Source organism: Hirundo rustica, chromosome 11 (assembly GCF_015227805.2).
Source record: "Hirundo rustica isolate bHirRus1 chromosome 11, bHirRus1.pri.v3, whole genome shotgun sequence".
Taxonomy (NCBI): domain Eukaryota; kingdom Metazoa; phylum Chordata; class Aves; order Passeriformes; family Hirundinidae; genus Hirundo; species Hirundo rustica.
Genome location: NC_053460.1, coordinates 1544050 through 1557716, shown reverse-complemented (window position 1 = coordinate 1557716; position 13667 = coordinate 1544050). Strand labels below are relative to the sequence as shown.

The window sequence follows — 13667 nt, the reverse complement described above, 5'->3', positions numbered from 1 at the left end:
GAACGGCGTTAAGTTCAAGGGAATGCTGGGTTAGATGGGATATTGGGAAGGAATTCTTCTCTGTGAGGGTGGTGAGGCCCTGGCACAGGCTGCCCACGTTGGAAGGGACCCTAAAGCCCATCCCATCCCCTGCCGTGGGATTTCAGTTCCCAGGGTGGGCATCCGTGTCAACGTGACCCCGTCCCACAGCTCCGCCGGCGTCCGGGTGCCTGTGGAGAGCACAAACCCGCGGAGAGGAGTTTTGAAAAAGCTTTTTAACAAGCGAAAGCATAATTCCAGCTTCTCCCTTGGAGGGCACGTCCCTCACCCGTCACTCGGCGCTTCCCCAGGAGTCCCCGTCACGCTCGTGCCGTGACCTGGCTCCGGGCTGCGTCCCGCGTCACGTTGTGACCAGCTCCCAGCTTCCTGGTGGCGGTGCAGCGGCTCGAGCCGTCTCACCTTTTCTCCAGATACCTCCGTGCCAAGCTCCAGAAGGGCAGCTTTGGCACCCTGGGACTGAGCGGCTCCCGAGCTCGTTTAACGTGTCCAGCCCGGGATTGCTCCGCGCTTCCTGGGAAGCAGGATGCACGGCGGTGCCGCAGCACACACCTGTGCCTCTATTTATAGACTCTGGGCTTTCCCTAATTGCTGGATCCCAGCTTTTGGCACGTCCAGCTTCTCCGGGCGGCGCTGAGGGCTGGCTCGCGCCTCGGCTGCCCGTTAACATTCCTGCCACTTGCAGGGCCCACGTGCCCTGCTGGCTAATGGGCTGGGAGAGCTCCTGCACGGGGCTTGGAGAGCTTTATACAGCTTGGAGAGCTTTATAGTGCTTGGGGAGCTCCTTTACAGAGCCTGGAGAACTTTATAGAACTTGGAGAACTTTACAGGGCTTGGAGAGCTCCTTTACAGAGCTTGGAGAACCTTACAGATCTTAGACAGCTCCTGCACAGGGCTTGGAGAACTTTGCAGATCTTGGAGAGCTCCTGCACAGGGCTTGGAGAGCTTGGGGAACCCCTTTACAGGGGTTGGAGAGTTCCTCCATGGAGCTTGGAGAACTCCTTTACAGAGCGTGGAGAGTTCCTCCACAGAGCATGGAGAGCTCCTTCTCAGAGTTTGGAGAACTCCTTTACAGAGCACGGAGCCCTCCTCCATGGAGTTTGGAGAGCTCCTTCGGGGAGTTTGGAGAACTCCTTTACAGAGCACGGAGCCCTCCTCCATGGAGTTTGGAGAGCTCCTTCGGGGATTTTGGAGAACTCCTTCTCAGAGCACAGAGCCCTCCTCCATGGAGCTTGGAGAGCTCCTCCAGGGAGGCTGTGCAAGCAGCACGGAGCTTTGCCAAAGGCACAGCTGAGGATGTCGGTAATCCCAGGTCAATGCCGGCCGCTCCATCGGCCTAGGGGCTCCCGCAGGAGCTGGAGGAAGGAACAAGCCAGGACCTAGAGAGTGAAGGGATGAGAGGACCCAAACAGCAAATAGCCAGGAACAAATTCCCCTTCAATTCTGCTGAAAGCAGGAATGTTTAACCTGACCTCTAAACAACAGAGTTCAAGGCTAAAGATGGGGAGAAGCCAGAGGTGTTCCCAGCATTGCTGGGTGGTGGAGCTGAGGAGGAGCAGAATTTACCAAAGATTTAAACCCTGACGCATTCAGGCACAAGTGTTTCTCCTTGAACCTTTGGAAAGAAGAGGCTGCGGTGTTTGGGCTCCAATGGCATTGGCACTCGTGGATTGGCCTTTTTTGAAGGAATTAAAAAAATTGTTTTCCAGTGCCTGTAGGGAGCCGCCAAGAAAGAGAGAGAGAGAGGGGCTTTGAACAAGAGTGACAGGACAAGGGGGACATGGATTCAAACTGGCACAGGAGAGGTTTAGATTGGATTGTGGGAGGAAACTCTTCCCTGGGAAGGTGGGGAGATCCTGGCACAGGTGCCCAGAGAAGCTCTGGCTGCCCCTGGATCCCTGGAGGTGTTCAAGGCCAGGTTGGAGCACCCTGGGACGGTGGAAGGTGTCCCTGCCCATGGCCAGGGGTGGAATGAGATGAGCTTTAAGGTCCCTTCCAACCCCAACCATTCCATCATTCTGTGAATGTGCACTTGCTGTTTTAAACATTGGGTTGTTCTTTTTTGGTTTTTTTTTTTTCCCCAAGCTTAAGATGAGCACTCCAAGAAGTTTAGAATCTGTGATTGCGCTGCTGGTAAAACTATTCCTCCCCCTCCTCCTCCTCCTCCCTCCTCAGGCATCGAACACTCAAACAAGCCAGGACACTTTATGATCAATCTGAGGGATAACTTGGCTGTCTGTCCTCCTGCTCCCATCTCCAGAACGAGTTCTGGTGCCCCAGGCTGGGCCTGATTTTTGCTGAGTGCAGAATTCCTTCTTTTTTTCCCTCCGTCTTGCCGGTGGAGCTCCCTGTTGTGCAAAGGCTTTCAGGGATAAAGAAGTGACATGAGATATGTCCTCTGAAGAAACCTAGAGCAGCGCAAGATGTTCTGACCCTTAGCTGGGGGCAAAGGCTCTGCACACTGAAATAATTTATTTTAATCCTTTCTGTTGTTGCCATAGGCCTTCTGAGGGAATCTGTTCCAGGAGCTCGTGAAGCAACCCGGTGTTGGTGGTTGTATTCCCAAGGCACTGAGGGAGGGAGATTCAGATCATTCCCAAGGGACAGCGCTGGCACTGATGTCCCTGTGACAGGGACGGGACCCAGGGAAGGGCTGGAGCTGTGTCAGGGAGCTGGAGGTTGGATATCAGGGAAAGGTTCTTCCCCCAGAAGGTGCTGGGCAATCCCAGGGAATGGGCACGGCCCCGAGGCTGCCAGAGCTCCAGGGGAGTTTGGACAACGTGCCCAGGGTGGGATTGTTGGGATGTCTGTGCAGGGACAGGGGTTGGAGACACCTGAGAGAGAAGGAGCCTCAATTTTGCTGCCCCCACAGCTGGGGTGGTGCTCGGGGCTGTTGGCCAAGCAAGGAGGAAGAAGGTCCATGAGATGTCTGAATTCTTTCCCACCTGGATTTCCTGTCCAAGGAATGCTGGGGGTTCTGGTGGGGAGCAGCATGGCAGAGTGAACCTTGGAGTGCGACCTTGTCGTCTCCAATCTCGGGGTTTGTCCCGATGTCTGACCTAAAAGCTCTTCCCACAACGACCAGAGGAGCTTTGAGCTGTGCCTGGGGAGGCTCAGGTTGGACATCAGGGGAATTTCTTCATGGAAAAAGTGGCTGGGCACGGGAATGGGCTGCCCGGGGGGATGGTGGAGTCCCCATCCCTGGAGGTGTCTGAGGAAGGACTGGACGTGGCACAGGGTGGGGATCCGTCACAGGTTGGTCTCGATGACCTCAGAGCTCTTTTCCAACCTCGGTGATCCTGGGATTGTCCCGATACGGAGCCCGAATTCCGTGGAACACCCGTGCCAGGTCGGATGGGGAGAAGGAGGGGGCTGTTGTCCTCGGAGATGTTCCCGGCAGGTGCCAGGAAGGAGCAGTGTCTGACAGACCATCCTGTCATTATCACGCACGCCACGCTTTTTTTTGGAAGGAAGTGCCCTCCATCAGGACTAAAACCTATTAACGGAGAGCACTTAGGCAGCCATAAAAAAACCCAAAATAACCCCGTGAGCGGGGCCTGGGACAACTGACAGCAAAGTCAGAAAGGTCAGGTCAGAAATCCTCGTCAAACCTTTCCGACAGGGAATGTTGAGGTGTCACCTGGGGTGCGAGGTGCTGCAGATTCCAGGACAAAAGGTTACGTGATCCCACGGCCGTGCTCACCCTTGTGTTGTTTTCTCAGGCCGGCTCAAGTTGACTTTGTTAATCTCTGAGCACGTTAATGAGCGGGATAACCCAGGCCCTGGAATGGATGCGGGTTATCCGGGGCCTGCAAGTCAGAAAGTGTTGGAATGAGCTTGATTAGATAAAGGAGTGGCAAAAAGAAGGGAATGCAAATGGGGTGATTCATGGTGGTGTGTGCGCCACAAGGCAACTGAGCTCGGGTTTTTTGGAAGAATCTCTAATTCTGAGTGTTCTGGGTCGTCGTTGTCTTTTCCTGAGAGCTCCTGGTCGTCTCCCAGTGCTGCCAGCTGGATTTGTTCCCTGTGTTTTTGGGGTGTAGAGGCTCTGAATGAAAGTGGCAATCAGTTGTGGGGGCCTCAGTGATGGCATCTCATCCTGCTGCCTAAAGGAGGATGGTGGCTTTGGGATCCTCTTCGTTTTCCCTGTGGAAATCTCAGTTATTTCCTAAAAAAAAAAATCCTTCATTTGTTCCCATTTGTCCTGCGCCAGGAGGAAGAGCAGGCAGGGCAGACAGCTCTGGTTTTGGAGTTGGGCATTGGTAAAACCCTGGAATGCCCTGATTTAGTCTTGTGTCCATGAAAATTGAGTGAAGTGGGGAAAACCAGCCCTCATCCAGGGCCATGGCTCCTTCCTGCAGGGAATCAAGGGAAGCAAACGACCCCGGGCTCTCGGGTCTCCCAGGCTGAGATGGGTTTTGTCTGCTCCAGCTGGAGCTTGGCCCTCTGCTCCTGCACGCTCCAGGGCTGCTCAGAGAAGGAGTTCCCTTCTTTCCACGTACAGAACACATCCCATGCCGCGCCAGGGTTCTTTGGGATCTCGACGCAGTGCCCTGCATGGGAGCCCTGCTGTGAGAAACACGATAACAACTTGTTTACCTGCCCGTTTCTTTTGTGGTGCAGCTGCCAGCCGGAGCCATGGAACCTGCTTAGACAGCTCTGCTTTCATTTCTGCTCCCAGGACTGTGGGGAGGGCGGTGATAAGAACAGCTCTGCTCTGGAGCCAGGCTGGGAGAGCTGGAGGTGTTCCCCTGGAGAAGGGAAGGATCCAGGGAGAGCCCAGAGCCTCTTCCAGGGCCTAAAGGGGCTCCAGGAGAGCTGGAGAGGGGCTGGGGACAAGGGATGGAGGGACAGGACACAGGGAATGGCTCCCAGTGCCAGATTAGATGGGATGTTGGAAAGGAATTCTTCCCTTTGAGGATGGAGGTTGGCCGGAGAAGCCGTTGGAGCGCCCCAGGCCAGGTTGGATGGGGCTGTGGGATGATGGAAGGAGTCCCTGCACAGGGACTGGATGAGTTTTAATGTCCCTTCCCACCCAAACCATTTTTGTGATTCCGTGATGATAAAGTCTGTGAATCAAACCAAGTTCTCCACAAAAAATTTCCTGCCGACTGGAATTCCTGTTGGTCCTTATGGTTCTTGGGCTGCTGCCTCCACTTCCCCAGCAGCAGGAGTTTGGGAAGGGTTTTGTGACCCTAAATCGAGGTGAGGGGCAGCGAGTGACTCAATGTGCATCTCAAGGAATGTGATTTTCCTTTGGCATTTCAGAGATGGAGTTGCTGGGGGATCCCCCAGCCTGGATTTTGGTGGGACCAGGTAATTCCAGGGCAGGATCACTGGCACATTCCGGGGCAGGATCGCTGCCTCCTGCTCACTGAGAGGAGACTCCAGGCAGCAAATGCTCAGCCCTCAGGGGAGATGCCATCTCAGATAGCTTTATCTCCCTGCTGGGATGATTTCATCCTGGAGGTTCAGATTGTATCTCCACTCTTTAATTTCCAAGCCTCTCCCCATCAGGCTTTGAAGAAATCCTTCCTTTTTTTTTTTTTTTTTTTTTTCCCCCCTTTTTTTTTTTCCTGATAACTCAGCTTCAGATGGAAACAGCTTGAGAAAAGCATTTTCCCTGCTAATATTTCACCAAGATCAGCGGGCAGCAGCTCCAAGGCCCAGCATTCCCTGTCCTGGACGCACGTAGGTGACTTTCCAGAGCTGTTGTCCCTCTCCATTACTCCCGAGACAGGAAAAGTTCCTGCGTGCTTGCACTCTGCTGGAATTTATTTTGCAGCAATTACTGCTCCCTTCACAACTGCCTTGGCACATGGCTGCAGTCATTCCTCGAGTCCACTTCCTCTGGAAAATTCCACTTGCCGCTGAAGGAAGAGCGGCGCTGGCGCCGCTGACGCAATCCCGGCTTTCCTGCGAGAAGCACGAAGGCTGTTAAATCATCCCTGCACTTTTCCTCCTGGAGAAAACAGGGCTGGAAGAGCAGCCCGGGGAGCCAGGCTGGCGTCACTGCTGCCCAGGGGTGATGAGGTCCGGTTCCCTGCGGGAGCCGTGTCCCACGGGATGGGGAAGGACAGGAAGCGCTTTCCCCGGGATCTTCATTTTCCCCTCCAAGATTAGAAATGCTTCGGCAGCATTTGCATAATGCATGAGGAGAACTCGAGCTGGGCAGCTCTGGGTGGTTTTTTTTTTCCCCTTTCCGAAGTTTTGTTGGGCTCAGTGATGAGCCTCAGCCGGGTTTTTTTTTGGGGGAGGGTTTTTTTTTGAGCCACGCCGGGGCTGCTGCCAGCTGGAGCTGCCTCTGCTCCTCCTCTCCACGTTCAGCTTCACTTCTCCTGATTGCTGTCATTACGTTCCAGCCAAATGGGCATCAGCCTGTTCCTTCTGGAAAAGACAACTTCTAGTTGTTTTAAGGGTAAAATTGCCTTTGGAAGCTGCTGCCTGAGCGATTCTTGAGGATCTGGGTGGAAATTCAGGTGGTTTTGGTCATCCTGGTCTTCCCTCTAATTATTTTTTTTTTAAACCTTGCCAAAGAGACTTAGGAGTTAATTCTGAAATGGTTGAGTTGTTCCCTAAAGATTGGAATTTGGTGAAAAAGATCAGGATGAACACGAGGGTTCTTCACTGCTCTCCGTGCTGGAGTGTGTGAGGTTTGCCAGCAGCTGTGCTGAGGGTGAGGATGAGCTCCTGAGCTGATCCCGCGGCTCACCAGCCCTGGAATTCTTCCTTCTTCCCTCCTTTTCACCATGCTGTGGGCAGGTTGATTTCCCTGAGCCATCAGCAAACCCATTCTTATTTTTAACTTGATTGAATTAAGGAGCTGCACCAAGCACCAGATCCAGCCCGAAATGCCCTGGCTGTAAGAAGGAAAGTGAGGAGAAATCCTCCCCTCCTCATCCCCCGGCCACGGGACTTGTCCAGGCTGTGAGTGGGATGTTCCTCTAGGGAGCTGCTCCAGCTCACTTCCCATTTTTCCCCCTGAATTCCACTGGAGAACCCGAGTTCGGCAGCATCAAATCCCACTTTTGGGTTGAGCGAGTTTCTTTGGTGATGCCACGCATTGGAAGCTCTGGGGAAAAGCTTTGAAATTCTCCTGACAGGAGCAGCATCTTCCTCGTCCGTAGCGTTTAGTGCTGAGTCAAAGAGCCAAGCACACCCCAAAAGGAGGCTTTCTGTTGTGGTTTTCCTGGGGAAAAACCTTTCCTCCAGAAAGTGACTTCATCCAGAGGGAATTGCATCAAAGCAGGTAAGAGGTGCAAGTGAATGAGATTGGCTTTCGGAGTCATCCCCGCTCCCAGCTGGCGCCCAGGCTCCGGAGTTCAGCTGGAGTTGTTCCAGCTCCCGGGATGTGCTGTTGGATGTGGGTTTGAGTCGGTTTCGAGGGAGAATAAATCCTGCAGGATGCTTTTCTTCCTGGAAACGGCCTCAGGAGGGAGCTGGGCCCGGAGAGGAGTGAGGGCGTTCTTTGGTTCGTGGGCTCGTGGGGTATCCTGAGCTGGAGGGGACACACAGGGATCTTCATCCCAGTGCCTGGCCCTGCCCAGGACACCCCAAAATCCAATCCTGAGCAGTGTCCAAACCCTCCTGGAGCTCTGGCAGCCTCGGGGCCGTGCCCATTCCCTGGGGAGCCTGGGCAGTGCCTGAACCCTCTGGGGATGAACCTTTCCCTGAGATCCAACCTGAACCTCCCTGCCAGAGCTCTTGGCCTCCAGATTTGTCATTTTGGGCACTGCAGGAGAAGCTTCTCCCGAGGTTTTATCCTGGGTAAAGCTCTGCCTGTGCCAGCAGGATGTTCCCCCTACGCTCCCAAAGCTCACAGGCTGCAATCCCATGGGAAGGGACACTGGGTCAGGATCTTGGGCATTATCCATCAGCATCCTCACGTGGTTTCCTCTCCTCCTTTCCGTGCTCTTTGTCCTGCTGCTTCGTGCGGGGTGTGGAGGCTTTTCCCAGTCTTCGGTTCCGTCTTGGAACCTTGTCTGCCAAGGAAAGCTGGAGCCTCACTTGGAATAGAGAATGTAAAACCCCTTCCCTCCAAATTATTAGAATTTTGCAATTAGGGGCTTTCAGGCAAAGATATGGGAATAGGAGTAACAGTTCTTTACTAGGAATATTGAAAAAAAAAAAGAAAATACAAATGTAGTAGTAACATAATCTGAGACACTTTCCTTCTCTCTTGGCTGATTTGAGGCTATTCCAGAGGTTAAATTGGCAATTCCAAACGGATTTGTAAACATCTGGAAGGAGCCCTTGAGCCCAGCTTGGGCTGTTTAACGTTACCAGGTTGTAAAGAGCAGGTCCAGCTGTCTCAACCCCGTATTCCGAGTCGTGGAGTTCCTCCAGGGTGAAACACTCCCGGAACTGGGGCTGTAACTCAGAAAACCTGCCCAGCGCACCGCAGAGAGCCCGTGCTGAGTTAAACAGAGCCTCTTGGAGCAGTGCTGGGAAAGGGGAGCGTGGAACGGAGCTGGGGAATAAAGCTGAGCCACGGAACTGGCGGGCACTCAGCGCTCTGTGTGGGATGGAGGCATCCAGTTCCCTGCTGGAATGAGATCTGTGGGAGGGGAGAGCGTGAAAGGAGGGGTTTTCCTCTGAATATTCCGAGGGAGTTGTGGGACAAAGAGTAGAATTGCTTTTACATCAGCAGAGATAAGGTAAGAGTCAGATGGTGGATTTTTAGGTCAGCACATCCCAGTCCTGGACTGGGGAAGAGGAAACTCTGCCAAAAAGGAGGGGGATGAGGTGTGAGGTCTTCAAAGGACAGGCTCCTGACCAAGAGCTTTCGTTACGCTGGGGTTTGGTGAAGTGTTCCTGGGATTATTAGAAAACTCGGAGGTGGCTTTTTTTATCTCAAAAAGGTAGAGGAAGTGGTGTGGGGAGTGGTTGCTTCAGTGGTGTGAGTAATGGGGTGGTACTGGCTGAACCCAGCGGGGAAGGGGCCTTTCCTTCCCCAAATTGCCCAGGGAACTCGTTGGTTTGAGCGAAGGAATAAATGCATCCTTGTCCTGCTAATCTGAGTGAGCGCAGGAGACTTCCGAAAGCTTTAATCCCTCGGAAAACTCTGCCTGAAACCCCAGGGAGAAGGTTCAAAGCAGGTAATTGAGGAGTTGAGTGCAGGTTAGAGCGAGGGCAAGGAAAAATCCCAGGTTAAATCACCCAGAGATAAGAGAGGCAATAAAATCTCAGCCTCAAGAAACTCATCCTGGACTGCTTAAGGAAGCGTCTGGTGCGGGTGTGCTGAAAAGTTGGCCCCGAATTATTTTCAGAGGGTCGGAGAGGAGAAAGGAGACGTGGAGAACCAAAATAAAATAAAAGGGGGAAATGAAAAAAGGGAAGGGAGGCCTGGCTGGGCACCTCACCTGGGGAGGGTTTGAGCAGGCAGAGGTAACCCAGCCTGGTTTGTGGGCAGCTGGGGACGGAAATGTCCCCTTGGAAGGGTCAGAGGAGTCAGCCCTGGCAGTGGCAACACGGAGCAATCCAGGCCTGGAGGTGCCTGCTCCCCACTGCTCCAGCTGCCCTGGGGAAGGTCCAGATGTTTCCCATCCCCTTCCCTCTTGCTCGTGTCCGTTCTTTGGGGTTGAGAGCCGAGCCTGCAATCAGCCAGGGGGTCACAGAGAGCTCAGCGGGACGGAGGAGTTCACAGAATTGGGATTTCGGGGCGAAAAACACCCATCACTTGGGTTTAAAATGTTAGAAGTTTAATAATAATAAAGAGGTGATAAAAATAGTAATAGAGCAATAAAAATTTGGACAATTAGGGTTAGGGCGGTACAAGGCAATAAAAACGAAGTTTCAGACGTCTGGGTGACTTTCTGGGCAAATAAGCTCTGAAAAAGGATGCACATTAACAGAGGATTAACTCTCAAAAGCAATAACCTGTTGAATATTCATCCATCTCATACATGGTGCATGAATTCCATTCAAACACAGGATTCTCTCTGGTCAGTGTCACTTTTTTCACCTTAATTTCTCTGGCACCTTCAGAGGCAGGAGAAGTTGGTCTCTTCTGATAAAGGAGTTATAAATTCCTTTTTTTCTGAAAGATTTACGTTTTCCTGTGGCTGCTGTGTCTTTGAGAGTACCCCCTTCCTCTCTTAAAAAAATACATCATTTCTATTTTAACTACAAAAACTGCGTTTTGACCACGAAACTACATTTCCCATGCTATCAGAATATTAATACAGCGTTACTAATCAATGCAACGTAATACATGGAGTAAATATCTTGTGTAGAGCCATTTAATGTGCACTTTTCACAGTTCATCACTGGTTCACAGACTGAGAGTTCTTCTGACACTTCATCACCCCAAAACGCTGCTGGAATCCCACAGGGGGGATTTTTCCGTGGCCCTGTATGTTTATTTATACATTTTATTCTAATATATTTATCGTTTCTGGTGTTTTGCCCCGTCTCTTGTGAAAATGCTTTCAAAAAGATCTCGAAGTTCTTCATTTTCGGGTTTTTGTCTGCTCCAAACAGCCACACACAAAAAGGTGCATCTATGATTGGAAGCTCCAGTGCTTAATGAATGAAAATTTCTGCTAGGCGTTGCTGTAACTAAATACCTCCACGTTCACCTCTTCAGCTGGGAGACGAGGGGGAAAATAATCTGCTTTTCCTTTTCACAGTGTGCATGCTAATGATGACGTGTGATTACAGCTTTAATTAGTTCAGCGTGAGGTCTTTCTACGAGTTTCTGATCACAGAGACAATTTTTAGTGTCAAACCATGAGTCAAAATCCTACCATGAGTCAAAACCTGCTTTTTCTAAACCCCCAAAATCCCAGCTGCTGACCTCCCACCTGTATATTTATTTATACATTTTATTATAATATATTGATAATTTCTGGGTTTTTTCCCCTGTCTCTTGTGTACCTATCTTGTTAAACCCCCCCAAAATCCCAGCTGCTGAGCTCCTCATTTTCCTGTATGTTTATTTATACATTGTATTCTAAAATAGTTATAATTTATTCAAACATTTTATTCTAATATATTTATATTTTCTGGGATTTTCCCCTGTCCCTCGTGTACCTACGTATCTAAACCCCCCCAAAATCCCAGCTGCTGACCTCCCTCTTTTCCTGTATATTTATTTATACACTTTATTATAAAAATTGTTCATTTCTGGTATTTTGCCGTGTTCCTGCCTATCAAAACACCCCCAAAATCCCAGCTGTGACCTCCCCCTTGTTTTCCTGTATATTTATTTTTACATTTTATTCTAATGCATTTATATTTTCTGGGATTTTCCCCTGTCCCCTCATGTACCTAAACCCCGCCCCAAAATCCCAACTGCTGACCTCCCCATTTTCCTGTATATTTATTTATACACTTTATTATAAAAATTGATAATTTCTGGTATCTTGCCCTGTTCCTGCCTCGTCAAACCCCCCCCAAAATCCCAGCTGCTGAGCTCCCCATTTTCCTGTATGTTTATTTATACACTTTATTATAAAAATTGATCATTTCTGGTATTTTGCCCTGTTCCTACCTTGTTAACTCCCCCAAATCCCAGCTGCTGACCACCCCCTTGTTTGTTTATTTATACACTTTATTATAAAAATTGATCATTTCTGGTATTTTGCCCTGTTCCTACCTTGTCAAACCCCCCCAGAATCCCAGCTGCTGAGCTCCCCATTTTCCTATATGTTTATTTATACACTTTATTATAATACATTGATGATTACTGGTATTTTGCCTTGTTCCTGCCTCACCAAACCCCCCCAAAATCCCAGCTGCTGAGCTCCCCCGTTGTCTTGCAGCCGCCAGCCCGAGGCGCCCAAGAAGGACAAGGAGGCCACGGCGCTGGGCAGCGCTCCGTCCAAGCGGGCGGACGAGTGGAAGGATCCGTGGCGCCGATCCAAATCTCCCAAGAAGAAGCTGGGGGTGTCGGTGTCCCCCAGCCGGGCGCGGCGGCGCCGGAAAACCTCGGCTTCCTCGGCATCCGCTTCCGGCTCCTCCAGGTGAGGCGCGGAGGGCAGTCCTGGGGCCGGGATGGGGCTCCTTGGCCGCCAGGAGAGGTGTGCGTGGGGAGGAGGGTGTGTGTCACCACGACACGCAGGGCAGGGGTCCTTCTCCATCCGGCTCCAGGCTGAATCCAGGCGGAGAGAGAGCCTCTTTGTTTATTTCTTACTTTTTAATACATTTGTGGGTCTGGCCAAAGATTGGCTTTTTGGGGTTTTTCACCCCTCAGCCAAGCGGCTAAACCAGCTGTCAGTTACGATTGTTTTCAGGTTAGAAATATGCAAACGAAGGACAGAGAGTGAAAAACAAAGGATTTGTTTATGTCACATCTGTGGGAAAAAGGTAGAACTGCTTTTAGTGTTGTACAGTAACTAAAAAGATCTGACCCCGTTTTTATGAAAATTCTAAAGGCTTTAAAAACTCAGAAAAACCAGGGTAAGAGTTGTGGGCTCGCCATCCCGGGGAGGAGTGGAAGGTTTCCCTGCCCAGTGGATGATCCCTAAGGTCCCCATCCAAAGCGTTCCATGGTTTTGTGTTTGGGGGAGCAGTCGGAGATTTGCTGCTCGGGAGCACCCGTGGGTGCAGGGAGGTGGGAGCCAAAGCGGGCAGGGAGCTGTGGGAGATCAGGAGCAGGCAAATCCTTGGAAAAGCCACTTTTCCAGTGGATTGGAGCTGGATGTCTTGGAATTCGAGCAGTGCACGTGGTAGCAGCTCACCTAGATGGAAACCGACCTCAGTTAGGAGCAGCAAGAAGCAGGAGATGTTAAAATTGGATCCTGCTCGCTCTGGGGTGGATGGAGGGAGGAGCTGAGCTCGCTCCAGTGAGAGCAGGTTGATGCTGCTGGGAGAACTGGGATTGGGGAGGTTTGACAGAGCCTCGGAGGGTGGAATGGGGCTTGGAAACCAAGCCAAAATAAGATTAAAAGCCCTTTTCATAAAGAAACTCCCTGAATCTGGGAGCCTGGAGGCGCTAACTGGATCCATTTCCTTTAAATGCTCGAACTTGAAGCTCCTGAGAGAGGGGGGAGGTATCCAGGAGGAATGAGGAACACCTTGAACTGGAGATAGACATCTAAAAGCCAGAGCCCTCCTGAAGCAGATTTTCCTGCTGGGATCACTGCACCCAGTCAGGTGATCTGGCAGGGGATTGTCCAGTGAAAAGGCACAAAATATGTGGGATCGGTTCCCAAAAAGGATGGAAAATCGGTAATTAAAGGGAGGGAGGCTTATTTAAGGATGCCAAGAGAGTAGCAACAACGAAGATCCTCCCTAAAAGAAAGAGGGGATTTGAGGAGAGGCTGTAAATCCTGACAGTTCCCCAGGGAGAAGCCTGGTGGGGTTTGGAGCAGAACTCGGGAAGGATCTTTGGAAACAAGACCCTGGGGGCTTCTCAGGAAGCTCTGAATTCTAACAATTCTTTTCAGGAAGCAATGAGTTTTAGTATTTTTCTTTTCAGGAAGCTCTGAATTTTACTATTTCTCTTCCAGGTCCTCTTCTCGTTCATCCACCTACTCCGGGTCGGGCTCGTCCCGCTCGCGCTCCAGATCCTCCTCCTACAGCTCCTACTCCAGTCGCTCCTCCAGGCACAGCTCTTTCTCAGGCAGCAGGTCCAGGTAGTGGCTCCTGGGGCTGGGAACCGGCGGTGGGATGGTTTCCAGGTGCTT

General features: G+C 51.3%; 1 protein-coding gene across 4 annotated transcripts in view; it reads left to right on the top strand.

The window, feature by feature from the left end:
- The window catches only part of ZC3H18 (zinc finger CCCH-type containing 18), a 52726-nt gene that overhangs the window by 24607 nt on the left and 14452 nt on the right, over positions 1–13667 (top strand). For all 4 annotated transcript variants that reach the window (XM_040075432.2, XM_040075431.2, XM_058422101.1 and 1 more), the window contains 2 exons: positions 11802–12002; positions 13491–13616. In XM_040075432.2, coding sequence (XP_039931366.1) covers positions 11802–12002; positions 13491–13616 — 327 coding nt within the window. The remainder of the gene's footprint in view (positions 1–11801; positions 12003–13490; positions 13617–13667) is intronic.